The 23,378-nt window shown below is 44.0% G+C and overlaps 1 protein-coding gene across 2 annotated transcripts in view; it reads left to right on the forward strand.

Moving 5' to 3' along the window:
- The window catches only part of LOC138472520 (microsomal triglyceride transfer protein large subunit-like), a 1,457,683-nt gene that overhangs the window by 1,236,648 nt on the left and 197,657 nt on the right, over nucleotides 1-23,378 (forward strand). For both annotated transcript variants that reach the window (XM_069610748.1, XM_069610747.1), the window contains one exon: nucleotides 20,111-20,235. In XM_069610748.1, the coding sequence (XP_069466849.1) occupies nucleotides 20,111-20,235 (125 nt within the window). The remainder of the gene's footprint in view (nucleotides 1-20,110; nucleotides 20,236-23,378) is intronic.

The following is a 23,378-nucleotide window of genomic DNA, read 5'->3' on the forward strand; positions in this document are numbered from 1 at the left end:
TTTTTCCAGTCGTTTTGGCCAATTCGGTTTATTACTAGTGGATATGTCAAGCAATTCAAAGGTTTTGAAGTTATGTTTGGTGTACAACTTTGAAAGTAAAAATGTGCAGACTTCAGATTGAATGTGTGCCATGGTGTTTATGCAGAAAGGGTGGGTATTGCGTTCAGTATGGACACTGTGATGATTAAGTGGTGAACAGTGCTGTACAAGAACACATTCTTAAATTGTGAGTAGGTTATTCTAGGGTCTTCGAAGGTCTGGTTGTTTACACTGCTCCTGAAGTTATATTACGTGACATGCATCTGTTAAAAACATGGGCGGAAACACCCACTTTAAACCGTGTTTTGCACCCACTATACTTGCAGTAGGAAACAGAGTAGGTATATTTATCGTACGGTCACATCTGCTCCATTCCATGAGTTCTGTCCTACATCACCTGATATATTTACCCATTAAACGTAATGCACTGGCAGCCTCACCAGCATGGAGTGCAACATTTAGACCATCCAACAGGTCATCGAAAAATCGCCCTCTTGCAGAGTGAGATGGGTGGATCTTTCTGAAATGGCCACAATAGTCCGGTGGGAAACAAGGCCTTCCATAATTATGGGTGCAATAAAAGGTTGATTGCCCATCATTGGGGGCTTAAAGCCACCTGCCGAGGATAGTCTCATCACAACCTGTGAGTAGTTATTGCAATTCAATTAAAATACTGCTAAAAAAAATTTAATTGTGTCAGAAAATCTTTGGGGATCTTGTTTTATGCACAGCGTTGTTTGGCAGTACATTTTGTGAAAAGTTGAAAATGTATTATCTTCTCTTTATTATAGTTTTTTCTTTCCTCTCAGGCCAATGGCATGTGTGTTGTCATAAGGGTTTAGGATATAGTTTGCCCCATTGCTGGTTAACAGTTCATTGTTCTAGACGGCAACAGAGATCTGACATGTAAAAGTAAAAGTGAAAGTCACGGCTATCGTAATCCCAGTCATTATCTAGGGACATTCATGTTCCTCCTGCTTGGCCATCTTTTCTTATTGTGCAATGTGGCAATTTACCCCTGTGTGTGGTACATACTAATGAAAGTCAGACGCTCTGGCTCTCAGCGGCAGAACTACCTGATTGGTGAGGCTTGAAAATAATCTTCAGTTTAATTTACTGTGTGGTGTTCTTTCCAAGACCTGGAGTCCTCGTCATTTTCTAATGTGCGGAGTACAGAGATATTGGTAAGCAACTACAACTATCACCAATTAAAATGTGTTGGCAGCTGAGTTACAGCAGTCTTTGCAGTCCTCCCTGTACTGCTTGTAACCTGTATTCTGTTGTGGCGTCTTTCCACTATTTTTGTTGAACTGACTGGAGGAGGAGCTGCCTCTACAAAAACTCCATTCAGCCACGGAGCGGCCGCGGAGTTGGCATCTGAGTTACAGCAGTCTTTGCAGTCTATGGCAGCGTTGGCAGCAACGGCGAAAAAGAAGAAACCAGGTGAAAAAACCCACTCTCTACGCTGCTCACGACTATCTGGATTTCAGCGTGATGGAAGACCCAAACATCTGCCTTGAGATTCCTTCGTCTCCCTCAGCGTGCCCGCTACCAACTTTAACAGCAACAACATTGCCGCTTAGCTCTTATGCTTCAGGTACGGCTGAGCGTAATTGCACTATGGATAATAATACTGAAAAACTATTACCTTCTGAGGTCCTCACTGCATGCAAGGGCTTGGCGCGGGCATGCGGTAATGGCGTCCTTGGAGACACGGTGTCCCTTGAGGAGCCGGGGCCGCACTCGCGTGATCACTCCAAGTCCAAGCGGCCCGGAGTGACCCTGGAACAGCTACCGGACACCTCTGGGGGAGGGGTGTGTGACCAAAGCTCGGGTGGCGGGATGATCGGGCCACCCATAGCTGCTGAGATGACGAGCAGCCTGATGCATGGCCAGCTCCCCCCTCATGACGTAGCAGAGGGGCGGGAAAATGGAGACTCTGCAGAGCTGCCGGGGGCTCTGCAGAGCTCCATCTATCAGCCAAGTTCAGTCGTACAGGTGGAGGTGCACGACCAACACCAAATGGAGGACTTGAGAAGCCCGCCTCGTGAACATTCTTTCTCCTTCGACGTAGATGGACCTTGAGTGGCGCGCCAGCTGGAGGCATCATGTCTGAGGGTGAAGACGTGCCCTCTTCGCAAGGAGGAAAGGCAAAGTTTACAAGCTCAACCACATTGAATAAAGGGGAGCTAATGGACGCCGAACTTACGGCCAGTGTCAACCTATTTCTCCACCTCCAGACCGGCACGAAAGCTCCAATATTAATCGAAGATTCAAATTTGAGGGGAAAAGCTGCTTTTACTCCAAAGAATTCATCAAAGAAAATACAAAAAAATCAAAAACAAAAAGGGAGTAAAGTTACAAAAGAAAGAGCCAGCATTTTTCAAAAAATCACACCATTGAAACCGTCTTTACCTGATGCTGAAATCTTAGAGGTTGCATCAAACCTCCCAGCCCAAGTTGAAGATACAACAAATGAGAGCGAAGAGCGAAGAGCCCCCACAATCCAACAAGCAGGCCCAATTCAAATTAACTATGCAACCCCTTGGGATCAAGAAATGGCACTTTAGGCGTCCACCAACCCCAAACTGCCCTCCGGATAATAATAAACCGAAGGGGATGGCACAACCTACTTTAAATCCAAGTCACTACTTTGGTGCTTCAAGTGACCTAAATATCTTGGACGCAGTGCTAAGATTTTCATTAGATCTACCATTGACGAACAGAGAACAACTAGACAGGAGAGTGGATGTTTCAACCCCCCCCCCTCCGCCGTGGATCTATTTATGGAAAATAATACAAGAAATCTGACAAACCCAATCCATTCTCCACTCTCTCCTAGTCAGGTCTTGACTTCCACGCAGACCACACCTTTACAATTTGCACAAGAAAGTGCAAATCTTGATGGGGCCCCTAGGGGACCCTCGCGTATGGCAACAAGGCACAATCACCACACACGAACTGATACGCCAGACACGAGGTTCAATTCCCAAAATCTAGGGTTTATTGCAAAGCAAATAGTCTCAGTCGGCCGACTGGGTCTCACGTCCCACAACGTGTGTCTCCAGACCCTGTGGGACACAAGAGAGCGAGCATTCTACAATAGTTACATATATACAAAATGAACATTTTATTATCAGTAGTGACATATTCAATTCCGCCCATAATGTATTTCCTTTGAAATGTTTTCGATGATTGAGAATTATGACAAATATGGCACCTTCAGACATTTATTCAGCAACAGTTTGCAATCTGCTGACTTGCAGACACAATTCTTTGTTTTAGGGAACATAATGCTCTTGTTCTTACAAGCAAGCTGCGTGCAGGGGAGAGACACATTCCAGGCCTCACTATCTTCTAGTTTCTATTCCTGTACTAGAGGTCAACTCGCTCTACAAGGGCTCAGTGAAGGGGGGGCCGTAAAAGAAAAAATAATTCAAGCCATTAATTGTTCGTTTCTACCGCACCAGCGAGACTAGCTGGCACCTGTGTAATGATTAAATGCCTTGTTGCTTACTTCCAAGGACTTGTGAGGGAGGAGACCAGGCATTGCTGTCTGGGATGCCTGAGCTGCGTTTCAACATGTAACTTGTGGCCTTGCTCTATGCATGAGCAATAACGGAATAGAATACGCTTACAGCAAAGCGGTTTGAACAGAAAGCAAGAAGCGAAAATTTGTCAAAATGGCGAATTCTATTCCTACAAAATGGACGCTCTCTGGTCATGCTCATGAGTCTGTACTAATAATGCTGAACATATGAGGCGGTTGGTTTTCAGCCAACAAAATACATCGCCTATTTTATGGGAGGGTAATTTCTAGACTCACAATCTCCTTTCTTAAGATCAAGTGTGGACAAAGAGAGGGTCGGTTCCTCGTCTGGAGCGGATTTGACTCAATCCAGCAAATCACAAGGGCGTCAAAACTCAGTGAGTGAAAAAAACATCCGCAGCCCATTGATGGAAATTCCTATCCTAAAATCACCACCTCAAAATAGAAGATCCAGAGGACCTTTGAACCCAATTTGTAAAGACACACCTACAAAAAAGCCGGACCTCTTAACAATAATGTCCACAGTGACTATAGCCCTAGCCCCATTTAGCAAATCATATGAGGCTATTAACATTACACTAAGAGGCCATACCACTCTGATTGCTTTAATGCATACTAAATTAATGTTTTGAATGGATTGTGTCCTCCCACTTATTCCTTATCTTTGATAAATCCACTTCCAGCTTGCTGGCCTCAGACATTTTTTCACAGTAGAGGGTGCTGTGCATCGACGTCCCTCAAGTCGGTACCCCCCCGTTTAATAATAAAAAAAAACAGGGTTTCTGGCGATGTAAAATCCGGCGATGAAAAGTACCATGACCAAAAATAGGTTGGCGAAATCACGTAGAACCCTCTCAAAGGCCTTCGTATCGGCGCTGACGTCAACATACATAGGTATAAATAGTCTTGCGCAGTGTCCGTTGCTCAGTTCTGTTTTTCTGCGATTCATAAACCTTGGAGACGCAACTCTCGGTTCCTCAGTAAACTCTTTGAAAACTTCGATTTTTTTCAATTCTACGATGGCGATCGTCTGCTTCATCGACGCTACGATCCGGCTTCAAAAAATGTCAGGATTGTGGAAAAAAGATGTTGTTAATCGATCCTCACAGGATCTGCCTGTGGTGCCTGGGCTCAGAGCACCAGTGTTCGGAATGTGAGGAGTGTATGTCCATGACAGTGAAAGCCTTGAAAGGTATGACCGTTAAATCCTCTACCCCTTCGAAATTGTCCTCAGCCGAGTCGAAACATTAGTTTCCTCGCCATCGGAGAAAACATTCCCGCTCAAGATCTCAAAGTGGTTCTCACCACTCATCTACATCGAGAAATGCTAAGAAGAGGTGCCATAGATCACCTGCCTCTTCCTCTTCTAACTCTCCAGAAAGAGTCACCTGCCCCACTAAAAACAGCTCTCCAGCTAAGTGGGAGGAATTTCGCAAAAAAATGCTAAGGGTCTTCAAGAACACGGCCTTGACCCCCTCAGAGATGCCTAGAGGTGATACGCTGGGTGAAAGACCCAAAAAAGAAAAACGTTGTGAGTCGTCGACCTCGGCGAATAAAAATCCTCGAGAGCGTCACGAACCCTCGAGTAAAGACCAGGACCCTTTGCATAAAACTGCGTCATTGAAGCCATTGTCGAAGGTGTCTTCGACACAAGACTGTGTCATAGACGCTGTCATCGATGCCGTCGTCGACCACGATGAAAGAGAGGCCTTCGAAGCCTCATGCTCTAACTGCACCATCGACAGTCAGGGCGTCAAAAGGGGCGTCAACCATATCGAGGCCATACTCTAGTATATCGACGCCGTTTGTAAGTTTGTCGAGACCTATGACATAGCTCCCAACCTTTTTTGTCACCTAGGCGGGTGAAAACACCTGATTTTCTTTTTGGCGGGTGAGAGGCCCAGTGAAGTGAATGGGCGTATGAGGGACTTGGCGGGTGATTCGTCTGCTTTGAAGGCGGGTGACACCCGCCAAAAGCGGGTGAGTTGAGAGCTATGCCTATGACATCTACATCGACAACTACAACCCTATCTCAAGCAGTGTCCACAAATTTGGTTCCCTTATCTCTTGAAATGGGTTTTACCCCTTACCCACGCTCTGACTATGTCAGAGCTGTGTCCTCTATCTATGAAGAAGAAGACTCTGATAATGAGAGGCTTTTGGCTTACAGACTACAAGGGTTCCTATTCCAGAGGAGCTAATATCTGAGAAAGTTAGATTTAGAGATCTTCAGGAATCTTTACAGGATGCCAGTGGCATAGATACCTCTCCAGAGGCTGATTTTGCCAGACCAGAACCTGGAGAGCATGCAGAAATGTCTTACATATCTCTTATGACAAGGCTTATGGAGTTTATGGGGTGGTCAACACCTGCACCCTCTTTCCAACAAGATGACCTAACAGACATTTTAGATAAAGGGCCTCAGGAAGACCCTATAGTTCCTTTTCATGCAGCATTACAGAGGAAAATAGCTACAAATTGGGAAACACCAGAGGTTATCCCTGCAGTAAATAAAAAACTCTCTGCGAAGTACAGAGTGTCGGCCTCAGATTCCTTGTACTTAAGTAAGCATCCAACCCCAGAGAGCTTAGTAGTGCAGGCTGCGACGTCGTCAAGTAGTAAATCGGCATACCCCACTATACCACAAGATAGAGATGACAAAAAATGTGATGCCATGTCTAAAAAGATCTTTTTGGCATGCAACATGGCACTTAAGTCTGTTAATGCCGCTTGCATGCTAGCGAGATTCAGTGACACCGTTTGGGAGTGCGCGTCATCGGCGGCTGACCGTCTCCCAGAAGGGGAGGAATTAGACGCATTCTTGAATATCATCAAGGATGGGAAGGATGCGATGTGGGAGTCCCTCCAAATAGGTCCCGACTCTGCTGACAGAATTAGCAGAGCCATTGCGGCGAGTACCACAATCTGCAGATTTGCGTGGTTGCGGAAATCTGGTTTTGCTCCTGATGTACAAGCCAGACTTCTGAATATGCCCTTTGACGGCACCTCTCTATTTGGCAAGAAAGCTGATGACAGTTTGGAGAAATTGCAAACCTCCAAAGCGGCAGCCAAATCCCTTGGGGCTGCAATTTGTCAAACTCCAAATCGCCCCACAGGTAGGTCCTGGAGGGGGAAGCCCTTTTGTTTTTACTCCGCATTCGGAAAAGGCAGAGGGCAGCCAGCTCAAAGGGGCCAGAGACGATTCACCCGTGGTGGACGGGGCAAAGTTACCACGTCTGGATCAACAGGTGCTGCTTTACCCTCAGCATCTGCCTCAGCCGCTCCTAAACCCCTCTGAGGTCTCTCCACACAAAACACCAGTAGGAAGCAAGTTAACTGAACATCTGACAGAATGGCAGGCTATTTTGTCAGATGCTTGGACATTGGAAACAATTGCCCAAGGTTCCTGCCTGGCTTTCTTACACACTCCTCAGAGTAAATCACCGGGGAACAACTCTCTGAAGTTTCCAGCCCCGCTCCTTATGCAGGCAAACTCAGACCTGCCAAAGAAAAGGTGCTATAGAACCGGTACCTGTAGCGCAGAGGAACAAGGGTTGGTACTCCCCCCACCTTCCTAATACCAAAGAAGGACGGAGGATTGAGACCCATCTTGGACTTGCGAGAATTGAACACATTTCTCTAGAAGGTCAAGTTCAAGATGGTAACCCTTTCTCAAATCCTTCAGACCCTCCAGTTTCAGGATTGGTTGATATCTCTCAACCTTCAGGATGCTTACTTTCATGTGCCAATCCATCACAAGCAAAGGAAGTACCTGAGGTTCGCAATTGGCAGCTCCCACTATCAATTTCGGGTTCTGCATTTGGGCTGACCTCTGCCCAAGGGTCTTCACCAAGTTAATGGCGGTTGTGGCAGCAAGTCTAAGGAGGGAAGGGATTCATGTCTACCCCTACCTGGACGACTGGTTTATCAGAGCAGTGTCCCCGGAACAAGCTCAGATCCAACTAGATTGTTTGCCACTTCCTCCACAAGCTGGGCTTCTCCCTCAACTTAAAGAAGTCACAGATGATACCATCACAGAGACTCCAGTTAATTGGAGCAGTCCTGGACATATCCCTGGTAAAAGCATCGCCACCAGAACTGAGGGCTCAAGATATTCTTCAGATGGTGGCCAGATTTTAAAATGCCCAGCATCTACCAGCCTTTGACTTTTTGAGGTTGCTCGGCCTCATGGCATCCTGCATTTTTCTAGTGCCAGAGGCTCGACTGAGAATGAGTTCTCTCCAGTGGGCGCTAAGGACCCAGTGGTCGCAATTCACAGGAAGAAAGTCAGATCTGCTACAAATCCAGAACAGAGTAGCACAAGACCTTCAGTGGTGGGCCTGTCGGGAGAACATCTTGAAAGGAGAACCGTTTTTGAAACCATGGCCGGAGATAACAGTAGTCACGGACGCCTCACTCACGGGGTGGGGAGCCCATGCCAGCGACTTAACCATCAGCGGTCGTTGGTCTCCATCGGAGTCCAGACTATATATCAACCTATTAGAGCGATCAGGCTAGCACTGAAAGCTTTCCTGTCATCAGTACAGGGAAACATTTTCTGATAATGACGGACAACATAGTGGCCATGCACTATCTCAACAAAAGAGGAGGCGTAGGGTCACTGCCACTGTGCAGAGAGGCAATGCTGCTCTGGTTCTGGGCAATTCAAGAAGGAATCTCTCTATCAGCAGTTCACCTAGCCGGAGAGAAGAACACGGCGGCGGAGGCTCTGAGCAGGCAGACAACAGTCTCCCACAAGTGGGAACTAGCTCAGGAAGTCCTTCAGGAGATCTTCGCCCTTTGGGGAACCCTTCAGGTGGATCTGTTCGCCACCAGTGTCAACTGGAATTGCGATTGGTATTGCTCAAGGGAATTTCCTCCGAGAGGAGCTCTAGGGGACGCGTTTGTGGTGGACTGGGAGTTTCCACTTCTGTACGAATTTCCTCCAGTCCCATCATTCCTCAAGTGATCAGGAGGTTGATGAGATTCCGGAAACCCATGATTCTAATTGCCCCCAATTGGGCCAGGAGAACATGGTACCCCGATCTTCTAGACATGTCCATCTGTCCTCCGATTCGTCTTCCACAAAGAGAGGATCTTCTCTCACAAGAGGAAGGTCAGGTTCTCCATCCGGATAGCAGGACTCTCAACCTTCACGCTTGGTTTCTGAAAGGTTGAGATACAGAGATTGGGACCTCCCGGATGACGTAATGGAGGTGTTGCTTTCAGCCAGAAGGCCAGAAACAAAATCTTTATATCGCTGCAGTTGGAACAAATTCTGCAGCTGGTGTAGAGATAAGAATATTGACCCTTTTTCATGTTGTACACCGATGGTATTATCTTTCCTACTATATTTGGCAAATTCAGGCCTTCAAGTTGGCACAATCAAGGATTACCTCGCTGCGCTATCAATCTTTAAACATACGGCTGAGGAACCTTCATATTTCAAGCTGTCCCTAGTCATTCCGTTTCTGAAAGGATTGACTAATATCTTTCCCCCAACTCCTTTTCAAGTTCCCCTGTGGGATTTCAATCTAGTCTTAAAATGTCTACTGGGCACTCCATTTGAACCTCAGCATTCAGTCCATTAAGGTTTCTAACTCTTAAAACAGTCTTCCTAGTGGCTTTAACTTCTGCCAGAAGAGTGAACGAACTACAAGCTTTATCTTGCAAAACTCCAATTACAATCTTTCACAAAGATAAGGTAGTTCTTCAAGTGAAGCCACATTTCCTCCCAAAGGTTGTCTTACAATTCCATATCACACAAAAATAACCTTGCCTTAATTTTACCCTCCTCCTCACCCATGGAAAGAGGAACAGAGATTGCACAGGCCGGATCCAAGGCGTGCCTTGAGTTTTTACATTAACAGACTTGCAAGGATTAGACAAGCAGATCAGTTGTTTATGGGGTATGCAGGACATAAACTAGCTTTACCTATCACGAAACAGACCATCTCAAGATGGATAATACTGACTATCATAGAGTGCTATAAATTGGCAGGAAAAGAACCTCCTCAACACCTCAGGGCTCATTCAACCAGGGGTATTGCAGCCTCGTCCGCTCCCCAAAGAGGAGTTCCAACTAAGGACATATGTGCGGCTGCCACATGGTCGTCCGCACATACTTTCACCAACTTCTGCAGTCTAGATTCCTTCACTAGCCATGAGACTAAATTTGGGAAAGCTGTTTTGCACTCTGTGCATCTTTAAAGAAGTCATTACATTTTACTCCCGCCTCCTATACACATTACTGCTTTGGGAGTCTATCAAAAATAAGGAATACGTGGGAGGACACAATGCATTTGAAGAACAAGTTACTTACCAAATGTAACGTTCTTTCGACTGGATGTTCCTCCCACATATTCCTTATCGCCCCTCTCATCCTTCCCTGCAGTAAAACTTCGCTTGTAGTTTCAGCCTAAGCTCCTTCAAGGGTACTCACCATTTCATACTGGGCAAACACAGCACCTCAAAACGGAACTGAGCAACGGACGCTGCGCGAGACTATTTATACCTATGGTGACGTTGGCGCCGATACGGAGGCCTTCGAGGGACACCGACTTGAGGGACGTCGACGCGTAGCGCATTCTCTACTGGGAAAACATTTCCGAGGCCAGCAAGCTGGAAGTGGATTGATCAAAGAAAAGGAATACGTGGGAGGAACATCCAGTCGAAAGAATGCTACAGTAGGTAAGTAACTTGTTCATCTGGAGGGCTATATAACAGCAGAGGAAGCAAACAAACCATTCACAAAGGACCAAGGTTCCTCGACGGATCTGTATGAACTCGCTTTGGGGAAAAAAGACTAATCCTCACAAATAAGAACTGAACCACAACATTTGATAAAATCTTAAAAAACCACGCTTTGCCGGGTGATACTCCTCACCAAAACGTCCCGATTTGTGAGAAAAGAAAAGGAAGACCTGCGACTAAAAGAACTGTCACAGAGACTGCAAGCAGCGATGACCCAAAGATCAGAGCCATTTTAAAGCAAAAACTTCCAGAACAACTTAAATAATCAACAATAGACTTGACTGGAAAGAAAACCTGGAGCAAGGAAGAATGGCTGCTTAATGTTGGACACTGGAAAACAGCCTAACAACCCGATCTGTTTAAGTATTGACTCTGGCCCAGGGCAACCTGATAACACCACTGACGACCTTAACAGAGACTTTGCAATTTTTGGAATCATAAAAAGAAAGCCAGCCGACTCAAAGCAAAATTCTGATACAGATCCTACAAAAAAAACTGAAGGAAAACGCAGAGTGATAGAAGAAAAGCTTGAACTACCCCCAATACCGGCACCCAGTGTCATGATTCCTGCCCCTCATGTCCCCAGCCCTCCAAGATGTCAGGCTGGAGCCAGGCCACGATCACCTACATGGCCCTCAAGGGCCTCTCCATCCCTCCAAAGACCCACTTGGAGTCAGACTTTGCTGCTTGTGGCACCAGACTCACTCACTCCCATAGGATAACATTGGGGATTGGACTTGCAGTGCATTGATGGGGACAAGATGGATGCCCCCACATATTTCGGTTCCCAGAACTGCATGTCTGGTCTAGTCTTTTGGGTGATGTTCAGCCCAGAGACACCTGGGATACCCAGAGACTATTTAAGCCACACCCAGGCTGAGAAATATGCTTTGTGTTTTCTGCACCTGGAGCGTGACACTCACCGTGTTCGGATCGGTCTCCAGTAGGCCTGCATATTTCTTCTGCGGTCAGCTCCTGCAAGAACAAGAACAACGTTAGGAACAGCCTTACCTTGAGGCGCTTCTGGCCATCATTCATCACTCCTTCTGTTCTGCGGGCATCTTCGGCGGTGTCATTCCCATCCCAGCACGCCGCCTCCTAAGGAAAAGGGAAAAGAGCAGAAAAAAGGCATTAGTAAGCATTCTGCAAATCTTGGCTTATTTTTAAATACCTGAATCCCAGCCGCTCTGGGGAAACTTTGTCTCCGGAACTCCTCATCCATCTGCAAGAGGGAAAAGACACTCCAGGTTAGCATGCAAACATCTAGAGGCGCCGCATACTGCGCTTACCCACCGCATTTGTTCTTCATAACCGGCATCCACGCTGAAAACGTTGCGGCACCTAAAAGACACAGAAAAAGAACTCAGTTCAATGCAAATACTAAAGGGGCGCATCGCGCTCTCACTCACATTCAGCGCTACTCATCTCAGCTGCACGCCGCCATCCCCGGACGCCGCCATCATCTAAGGAAGAAAAGGAACAAAGTTAGAGAACTGTTCAAAAGGCTCATTATACTTACCTGTCGGACTCTTGCCAGTGAAGTAACTAGACAGCAACGAGCCTGCATCAATCAACGCGCCCCTGCGCTGAAAGCAGGATGGAGAGCACACTATCCAAGAAAACAAGGTGAGCTGTGGATCAAAGGGAAGGGTTGGACCCCGGGGAAGAAGGGGTTCAAGCACACAGAGACAATAGGGAGTTAAACTCTACCAATCCTGTGTTTCAGGCCCAGTCTCCAGTCGAATAGCCTCCAGGGAAGGGTTCGAGGTCATAAGAGGTCAGAACAGGCTGAGTGACGCCCCTGTGGATACCAGGTGAGCGTTACACCCAGGTTGTTACGTCAAAAACAAGCAACCACTGCTCTGTACTCTGAAGCCTAATAAAAGAAACGAGAGCTGTAATTTGTCAACCAAGGCAGACACTTACGAATTAAGTGTCGACTTGATGGAAATTAATCAGTACTCAATAGAAGATTCTGAGTCGGAACTCCCGAAGGTACCTCAAGACAGACTGAAGGCAACTGTACTACAAAAAGTTTCCCAGAGTGAGAGTAAGATGCCGGAACGTCAAGGAGACCTGATACTTTCTCCACCTTTCCTAACTTTTGCCGAAAAAGGAGAAAGATAAACCACACTATGGCAATTGGAAGAAATAAATCAAATTGCCTCGCGAGAAGAACTGTCAAAGATCAAGAAACAGACCTTGGCAAAACAGTCTACAAAAGATAACACCAGTGGTAAAAGTGAGAAAAATACAACCACAGAGCAAGGAGCGAAAAACCGCACTGAAAAGTGGGGGAAAGCCCATCTACACTATTGATCGAGAAGTCCCCAGAAAAAACTTCCAACTGTCATTCTAATAAAGAAAGACAAACTTCGCGTTTTGAAGCCAGACATCTGGTGAGAGAAAAGAACAAAGCAAATCGAACAATCAAGTTGGAAAAAATATTTAATTAAAAAAAAAATAATCATGAACAGGAAAGCTATTCTAGATTTGCTTCGATGCATACCGAACTTGAGACAAATATGCACAGAGGACCTGACGATCATTTAATTCGGGGATGACGAGTGGCCCGACAGAGTCTTGCTTCATATACCATCTCCGGTAGTGACAAGAATGCTGATAGAAGCAAGAGAAAGCCTCCTGATGCTAGGATACGACCTCACTATTTGTATTTGTATGTTATTTGTATTTTATGTATTTTTGTAACTTCTCTTTATTGGTTTTAATAATACCGAAAATGAACCAACACAACCCCTCTCCCCCCACTCCCCCCCCCTACCGTACCCTTCCAACAATTAATCAGACAGGTCTAGGAGTCTCAGTCTGTGAGGGCGCCATTGCTCCCGGAACCCGCCCTTCAGGAAGTCCAAAGTTTCTCCCCATTCCGTGGCAAAGCGGTTCAAATTGTCAGCGGCCGCGAACGAGGCCCATTCCAGAGATACCACCTCCGACAACTTTCTCAACCAGTCTTGCTCTGTTGGGACCCTCCCCGATTCCGTCCATCTCCCCGCCAGAATCCCCCCGGGGTCTTGACCCGCGCCTCTATATTTTATTTATTTTTATAGCGCTCCTGGCCCTGGGGGATCTTGGCGCATGTCTTACAGAACATGACGATACGCAAAATATACAATCTTTTTTCATAAGTTACAGCATGAAGTCAGGCCAATACACAGTATTGAATAAAGGCAGGTACAATACAGCGGGTAATAGCAAGGGGCAGCGCCACAAAGGGAGAACAGTAAGATTGCATTACATGGAGGGAACTAGTAGGGGAAGTGGGGAAAGGAGAGCCCTGTAGTAATCCCAGTCAAGAATAGTTAAGAGTGCTGCCCAGCAAGTTCGAGTTCCTGGAGCCAACGTTTAGTATTGCTCTTAAATAGTTGGAAGGAAGGTTTGGATCTGAGGGAGGAGGGAAGCGGGTTCCAGAGCTTGGCCGCCAGAACAGGGAAAATGGAGCCTCCGGATTTTTGGAGCTTAAATCTATGGATGGACATGGTGTGAACTTGAGCAGCTCTTAGTGGCCTTGTGGAGGTGTGTGGAGAGAGTCTGTTGGTGAGGTATGCTAGGGCAAGATTTGCCCTTTCTTTGTGCCTTAAAGCAAGTGTTTTAAGGGAGATTCTGTACTCAACAGACAGCCAATGAAGGTTACGTCTTGTGTCCGATATGTGGAGCTTCTTCGGGATGTTGAGGGGGGCCCTGATGGCATTGTTTTGTGTTACATGGAGCACATTGATATTTTTGTGGCTGATCCCTAAGTAGATGACATTGCAATAATCAATTTTGGCCATAACTAGGGTTCTAGCAAGAGTAATACTGTTGGATGTCATAAGGAAGGGCCTACACGCAGTGATTAGTTTGCAAGTGTATGCTGACACTGCTACCACCGCGTTAGTTTGTCTGTTGAAAGATAGTGCGGCATTGAGGTAAATACCTAGGGTTTTAGTATTATTAGAGACCTTGATAGTGTTGCCATCAATAGTGAAGGATTTGAAGGAGGGGTCTAACTTATTAAGTCTAGCGTGAGAACCGAGCATTAGTAACTCAGTTTTCTCATCGTTTAGGTAGAGTCCGTGGTGCGCCATCCAAGCTTGGATTACTGAATAGATTTCGTTGAGGGCTTTTGTGTCTGTTGCATGGTCTCCATTCATGGGAATGAGTATCTGGGTGGCGTCAACGTAATTGGTATACGTGACACCCAGATGATCGAGAATGTCGAAGAGAGGCTTTGTGAAGTCATTATAAAGCATAGGGGAGGCACATGACCTTGAGGGACCCCACAGAGTACTGGAGAAGGTTCAACAGAAGCAGATGGTGAGAAGACCCTCAAAGTTCTATTTGCAAGGAAATATCTAATCCAGGATGTAGCTGTATCAGAGAAGTGGGCAGATGTTTTCAGGTGCTGGCAGAGAGTTTGGTGGTTGACCAAGTCAAAAGCCGCTGATAGGTCAAGCAATACTAGGAGGGCTAATTTACCTTTATCTTTTATGTCTTGGATTTGTGTTATGAGGTCAATCAAGGCTGTTTCTGTACCATGTCAGTGGCGGAAGCCTGATTGCCTGAGGCCCAGGAGATTGTTAGTTTCTAGATAAGCCTGTATTTGCAGGTAGGCTGCCCGGTCCAGTATTTTTAGTAAAAAGTGCACCGTTGTAATGGGCCTATAGTTGGAAGGGTTGCTAGGGTCGAGGGTAGGTTTTTGATTAATGGGATGACCCAAGCATCTTTTAGGTTATCAGGCACAATTCTTGTTTTAAAGGAGGCGTTAATGAGATTGGTAATGAAAGGACCAAGGTCATGTGCGGCCTCTTTAATGACAGGTGCGGGGCATATGTCACCTTAACAGTTGGACGGTTTGAGCTTCCTGATGATGATTTCCACTTCCCACGTGGACAGAGGTGAGAAACTAAATGGTTTAAGTGAGAGCTCGGGAAGGGTGATATTGTACATAGCTGGTTTGGATTCTGGCTCTGTAGGTAGGTTACATTTTTCAGGAGAGCCTTTAGGATGTTGGTACGCCATAAGGCATCCGTAATACATTTGTCATTGGGGGCAATAGGAGATTCCAATTCTTTGAGAATCCGAACAGTTCTTTTGTGTTGGATTCAGCTTGTATGATTGTTTATTATAGGTGTCTTTTTTGGCTAGAATGATAGCTTCTTTGTAGTTGGAGGAGACTGTAGTCAGGTCTGCGAGCCAGCCAAGGGTTCTTCCTTTAATATGTGTAGGCTCGTGAATGTGGTGGGTGTAACCGAGATCTGATAATGTACTAGCTAAGTTAAGGGCATTGGTGTTCATGGGATCTTTAAAACCAAGATTAAAATCTCTGAGTATTATGTTTTGCGAGTTGGTTTTAGCATTGGCGGTAAGGAGCGTTGCGATGACTCAGAGAATGTAGAGATAGGTCCAGGTGGCCGGTAGATAAGATGTACCGTGGCCCTATGATTTGGTGATAGAGGCAATTTAATAGAGATTCAGCAGATGGGATCTGAAGGTTGGGAATAGCTCTAATATCATAGAGTTCTTAAAGAGACTAAAGTCAGCTACGGCTCAGAAGAAAAATCCAATCAAATGGACTCTGAGCTGAGCGAATTGCCCCAACTCAAACCATCCTTCAAATCATCCACTCAACAGGATGGAGAGAAGATCCAAAAATAAAGTTTAGAAAGTTCTGGCTCAAATAATATTACAAAAAGTCATAACTCCGATTGTAAAACTAAACATAAGGAACAAATAAGGAACAGTAACGAACCTGTAGTTTTGTTAAAATCCCTAGCAACAAGGGAAGATCAATACAAAGATCCTTTGGGTCCGGGAAGGAAGCCGACTAGCCCTTTAATGACACTCAGTTACTTTTGAGCAAAAGGTTTCAGGGGCTAATAAAACAAATCAAGAAGATAACAAAGTAAACCCAACGAGAAACCGGGATCATGATATTTGGGCTTGGCTTCCAACGGCCCTAGCACCCTATCAAAACAGATAGCCACCCGAAACAAAACAACAAAAGACAGACTCGACAAAGGAAAAGCTAGTACCCGGTACATTAACAATAGGCTCTTGGAATACTAGATGATGTTCCCATCTGACCAGGCCCAGTGATATTAATTTGGGCAACTTTGACATCTTATGCTTGCAAGAGTCTTGGTTAATGAACAAACCATACTTAGATGGGTACAAGATCACCATCTCCCCAGCCATAAAAGGCACGAAAGGAAGACCTACTTCGGGGACTAATCACAGCTGTTATATCAGGTGTTGGCTTAACAATGATAAAATCTCTACTGTGCCATCCCTTTATCCTAGCAACCTTGATAAACTGGCAACAACAAGAACCTTTCAAGAACCTTTGGTCGCTCCTGAACAAAAACACGCACAAAAAATGGAGAAAGAAAAAAATACTATTGTAGTCATTAATGTATACTGGAACCCAAATACAACAAATAACAGAGATTTTTTGAAGATTGTGGAAAAGACAATTGATGAAGCCCAAATAGACCACCAAGCTAAATATACAATAGTCTGTGGGGATTTAAACGCTGTTTGTATGGTACTACCCAAGAACAGAACTAGCACAGAAAACGCTACAACTTCGAAAGGTAGAGGAGCTGGCTGGTCTAAACTGATGGCTTCCAGAGATCTCCACAACCTTCACCTCCTAAATTTGGAACGATGACGAATACCAACGTGGGAACGGGACGGACAAAGTGCAGTCCTAGACTACATATTTATATCAAGAGAATTCCTCCCTTTTATTCTAACTTTTCAAATCATAAGAACAATGAAGAGCGACCATAACCTTCTAAGGGCAGTTTGGAAGTCGACGAATAAACAAAGAGAATGAATGTCAACAGAAATAGAGGAGAGCCCTAGAGGAAATCAACTTAAAATAACGACTAAAAACATAAACTCCTTGACTAAGCGCTACAAAGAGTCTATAAACCCAGGAAATGTAAATGAAGGTGGTTTAGTGGGGGAATACCAATCCCTACTCATGTACTATCAACAAAAAACAAATCCCTTAAAGAGTAACGCGGCCCAACATCACTACGTTTATGACCCTCTACTGGTGGAAAAAAGGAAAATTGCAAGGCGAGCTAGACGACAAGCAACAAAGATGGGCACGGCTGAAACCTTGGAAAATGCAACTAAAATAGCAAAGAACTACAAAAACTGGGTGCTGTCCTACAGACGAAAACTATATCAGATAAACTTGGAAGAAATGTTACGAACAATATGTGGGCGCAAAGCCAAGGAGTTTTGGGCACTAATCCGACAAACAACATTGGTAAAGAACAAAGTCTTACAAAATAATGTATGCAGAGAAGTCTGGATGTCCCACTTCTTAGACCTCTTCTCAAGTCCGAACGGAACAGGTAAAACTTTGCTGTTCGATTCAACTGAATCGTGGATAGTTCAGCATGATGACGACCTTATAATAAAGAAGATCTCTGCATTAAACAGGTCAAGAGCCCTGGGACCGGATGGGATTCGAAACATCGACCTTAAGGAGCATCCAAAAGAGTGGTCCCCTTTTATTTCGAAGGTCTTCAAAAGATGTGTGCAGTCTAAATCAATACTCAACTCATGGAAAAGCGCAAAGGTGGTTCCGATTTTTAAAAAAGGGCCCAGAAACTGCCTAAGGAATTACCGTGCAGTAGCGATTTTGGATGTAATTGGGAAGCTGTTTGGATCCTTTTGTTTAGATGCCTTTCAAGCATGGGCTAAAACAGCAGCCTGCTCAGACCCATTTCAAACGGGGTTTGTGAAGGACACAGGAACAATTGCTAACCTACTACTCCTCAGTTGCCTGAAGGGCAAGATCAAAGACGCAGGTCCCCCGAAAATGTTCATAGCATTCATAGACCTGGTCCAAGCTTTGGACCAGGTCAATCGTGAAATGCTCTGGCAAAAGCTCGATGACTGGGAATATCCAACACTGATCTTGGAACCAATCCAAGCACTTTATACTAAAACATCGATGACAGTAAGATTAAACGGCCTCCTTTCAGAGGCTATCGGGAATCGGGACTTCAAGGGGAGTTAAATAGGGGTGCCTACTGGCCCATGGCCTTTTTGGCACGTACTTAGGCGATTTCCAATACTCGGAGAACAACATCTGTTCTTTTCCCCCTTCATTAGGAGGAGTAAAGATAACTCGCCTTTTGTACACTGACAATGTGATACTCCTAGACCAGACCCTGATTGGTCTCCAACGACAATTGAACAACTTGTCTGAATATATAAGCAACAATTATTTAGAGATCAAGAAGGACAAAACAAAAGTAATTATACTGGAAAAATCTTTTTTTTTAAATCTGAAAACCTTCTATAGCATCTTGAAGGAGAGAAAATTGAAAACGTGAAGGAATTTAAATACCTGGGTATCATACTGAATAATAGCTCAGTGGAACTGCGGATGCAAGAATTTTTGCTTTGAAAAATAAAAGACGGCGCAAGTTAAAGTTGTTCACAAGAAATATGGTCGCTTTTGTATAATTCCAACTATCAAATTCTACAAGGCCAAAGTGGTACCTGCTCTGATATACGGAGTGGAAGCAATGCCAGAACTTCCAACTAAAATCTGGACCAGATTGGAAGGCTACTTTTGCCGGCGCTTGCTGGGTTTACCAACATCGACTCCTATACCAATTATCCGGCGAGAACGGAGCTTGATGTCCTTGCAAGCGACTGTAGAACGCAACGCCTTGATACTATATAGGAAAATAATATCCCCCTGTCGTTTAGCATTCTTCGACATTATTAATAAAGAGCTCATGCCAGGCAAGAACAAAAATTGGGGAGATCGAAACAAAGATTTTCTAGAAAAACTCAGCAATACGGATGAGGACTTGTGGACAAACCCGACTAAAATAAAAATCACAGAAAATGACTGGATAGAAACTCTGGACCGGGCATCCAAATATAAATTGACTGCAGATTTCACATCAACAACAAAAGGTGTGAATAGTCTCCTTGGGTACATGGAAACATTTCCGAACAAGACTTTTAGAAACATTTTTCTAAGAATTTGATTGAACTTGTTATCTACAAATGAAATTCTGGAAAAGAGAGACCTAACACCCATGAAAAACTGCAGATATTATAAAATCCGTGATCAGACAGACATGTACTTCTGTCTTGTGAATCCTTGACCAACCAAAGAGACATGTACTTGGGTAATATACTGTCTCAAAATAATGTCTCAATATCAAACATATAGTGAGGAAGACTGGTGGTCTAGACTGTTGAATGAGGAAAAAAACAACTGGGTGGTGGCAGTGGTGGCCTTTTTTCAGGAACTTGATTTGTGAAGCCTACCAACTGAAAATCGAATGAGGGAAACAAAAAAAAACACCAAAAAAAAGAAATTGTTTTAACACTAACATTTTTTGTTCTACTATGCATATGGACTTAAAGTAGACAAAGGAAAACTTTTCTTTTTCAGGATGAAAACAATGATGAATTATTGTAAAAATTGAAAATCAATTAAACAAGTATTAAAAAAATGTGTTTGGTAATAGACTTTTCCCTCGCAGGCCATTGCTTTCATTTAAGCAACATGTAGACGGGGACTGATAGTATGTACAATTAAGCCTTTCCTATTCTAAACCTCAGAGTATGCACATCAGGGTAACGGTTGCTGTATGTGCCTGTGGTCAATACATGTCACATTCTTAAGTGTTCTTGTTAGTAGGTTGTGGAGCAGGAATATTTGAATTGATTAGTGCTATCCTCATTCTGAAATTCCATGTAATTCTCTTATTTTTGCAGGGGATCCCACTTCAGTCTGGATTACAAGGAATTGTAGAATTTCAAGGTGGCCTTGGGTTGGACATTTTTGCCAACGTTGATGTCAGTTTGTGGGACCAAGATTCAAAAACAAGCATCAAAACAAAGTAGGTTAATCAATCATTATTTTATGTGTGCATATTTAATAGTAGTGATGTCTTGCAGATTCCTGGCATGTCCTGCACTAACGGAACACTAATCCCAACATGGGTTACCAGCAGGAATAATTAAAAGGATTGGAAGACCAGGCATGCATGAGTGGCTACAGGTTCACCCCATAATACAGTGCATTTTTTCATGCACCTCACTTTCCAAAATGTACCCTATTGTCCTGTGTTGACTGTCAATTTACTGGAATTTGTTGATTTTCAATGGATTAGCAATCAGATTTAAGATTTATCAACACGTGTTCTGTCTTTGGTTTCCGGATTCCATTATTTGCAGTGCTCCTTAGTTTTGGTCTATTGCCAACGTTTTTTTTTTTTTTGATAGCCCTGCATTTCCAGATAATCTGCCACTTGAAGATCCAAGTCTTTTTTTCCCAGGAAACAGATGCAGTGACAATGTATCCATTCACCCCTCTTAACAAATAGGCCAACCCTCTTCAGGTAGTTAGAGCAACACTCCCGACACTAATGTATGGGAAATGGAGGAAAGAAATGCAAGTTTGACAGCTGTGGTTTTTTAGTCATTTCCCACAAAGGTACAAACTTTTTTGTTGCAAATGTTCAGATGTGCCAAAAATGTCACTTCTACTTTTAAGGAAGGGTACTGGATTTATGCCTTTATTTCAAACAGTTTATATGTTCATGTCCACAAGGACCCACTCCAAACTCCTAAAGTTTGTAACGAGGGCCAACCACATCCTGAACAAAGTGACCCACTTTGATGTAGGCTCCAACCACCTGGGTGTTACTGAAATTATTGCAGCAGATGCATCAGCCCTCAAATGCCCTGAACACCAGGATATCACATGTTTTTACTGGATGCTTTTTAAAGTGATCACTTTGATAGAGAACTTTTGTATGACTATAATTCAACCCATTTCTTTAATGGGTATATAGGTATATTTAGGGGTAGGGAAGTAGAGGGGTAGCATGGGGTAGTGAGGAGGGCATGGGAGGACCCCCCTCATAATAAATAAAAAAAGGGTTGAATTGTGGCTGGACAAAGGTGCACAGCCAAAATGACAGAAGCCGGTTAAAGCACGTAGAACCAAGCACCAGATATCACTCCTTGTCTGTTTGGCTGAGGCCCTCAACACTTGGGTGGATAATATGAGTGGGACGATGTGTTGGCCTCAAAAATGGAAGCTTAGTTTATAGTGTGGTTTAGGAGAATATGTTTGCCTCTGACCTAAACCACACACACATTATATAAGCCTAGAAAACCTGACTCCATTGAGTCTGGGGATGAGCCAGCCCAGGAAGAGCTCTATAGGATCATGGTACTAGGTTATAATTCAAAGCATCAGATATATCTATATTACAAGTAACTTGTCCCGCACCCTGTAGAGAATTTGGGTAGTGGTGTTATATAGTTGGAAGAGTAAGGAGGCACTAAGAGGACAAAGAAAGAGGAAGCGATTAAAGGGAAAAAAAGAAGTAGGCTCCAAGATTAGATATAAACATTGTACCACCCGGTTCTCTCAGATCTAGATGTCAGGTTCATAACTACCCATGTGCACAGGAAAAGATACCAGTTTGTGGCTCTTATGGCATTTTGATAACCCTACTGGTACATTTAGCATATAATCATTTATCACACACAGGATCCTGACAGGTTTTCGAGATATCCCTCAATAATATTTCTGAGGAAAAATGTGCATACATTTAGACTCATTGTATGCAAATGTATCATGAATATTAATTAGGGGTATCCTGAAAATCTGATATGGATCTGGCCCTCGAGGCCTGGAGTTGGACAACCCTGAGTAAGCCTTATGAATAGACCATAGGCAATTTATATCAACACCCAAAAAATTGCAATCCTATTCCAGACTTTTTTCTTTTTGGAAGTGTCTTTTGCTAATAGTGTTACGGGCTTCCATATAAGGCATCTTGACAATGAGTAGACGTATTCCAGACCATCAATGTGGCATGTCAAGTTCCACCATGCAGTTTCAGTTATTCCTTGTTAGGTTCTTCCAACTGGATACAACAAGTTTAATTGCAGTAGATAACAGAATCCTCGACAATTTCCAGTTTCTTTTATCTTGCAGGTCAGGTAATGCAATGTATCCAGCTATGCCCATATACTGGGTCCAAGGCAGATAACATTCTAAAATGATGCAATAACTTGAGTGAATTACAGAACAAAATATGTTGTATAATAACAAAATATTAATTGCAAATCTGACATCTGCCATTTTCTGGTAATTCAATTTTGTGCAATTTCTGAGTAGTCTTTATGACTCTGGACCCAATCCAGTACATGTTTTGAGTAATTACTTTTTTTATTTATTTATTTTTTTTCTTTATTTCATTTAGTTTGTACAAAACTTTTTGAAAAGAGATTCCCCATGCCCCTCCCACAGTGTGTCGGAAAAGTCCCATGGTATCAAAATGCTGCGGAGAGTAGCTACTCTGTGCGGCTACTTGGAACCAGGTAGCAACCGCTTCTGGACTCTCAGATCCCATTCGTTCGGCAATGTCCCAAGATACTTCTTTATCCTGTTTTCGCATCACAGCTTCTCCGACACACCAGCGTCTTAGGCCCCACTGTTTATCATCTTTCCTGTCCAGCTTTGAGTAGCGTTTCCAGTTTCTGTAGAAAGTTTGTTAACCCAAAGATTTCTTTTTCCCTTGGGTTGTGAAATTTGCAACATAAGTCCTCTCCACATAAAGTGTCGTACTGTAGTACCAAACTTCCTAAGTGAGTAATTACAGACACATTTAATACAATCTGCTCCCCCTCTCTAATATGTGACCCTTGACGTGTGCTTAAACATTTTCCCCCATTTGTTATCTCATATCGGCTTGGCCTTCAAAGTATGTGTCACATTCGTTTTTGTAGCATGTGATATCAGTGTTCCCTTTCATTGACGTCCATAAGTATTCTTGTGGGAGTTAACTGCCATGTCACCAGTAAGCCAATAATCTTTCTCGCCTCTTGAACCCATCTTCTATACACATCTACCAATAGTTTAAGATCATGTCATCAGCAAAACCATATTTACATTTGAGAGCAGCAAATTGTTCAACTCATTAACATATTAAGCATTGATAAGCATATACCGCCCTTCTTTTAA

The sequence above is a fragment of the Ambystoma mexicanum genome, chromosome 8, assembly GCF_040938575.1.
Source record: "Ambystoma mexicanum isolate Mex_15411 chromosome 8, UKY_AmexF1_1, whole genome shotgun sequence".
Lineage (NCBI taxonomy): Eukaryota > Metazoa > Chordata > Amphibia > Caudata > Ambystomatidae > Ambystoma > Ambystoma mexicanum.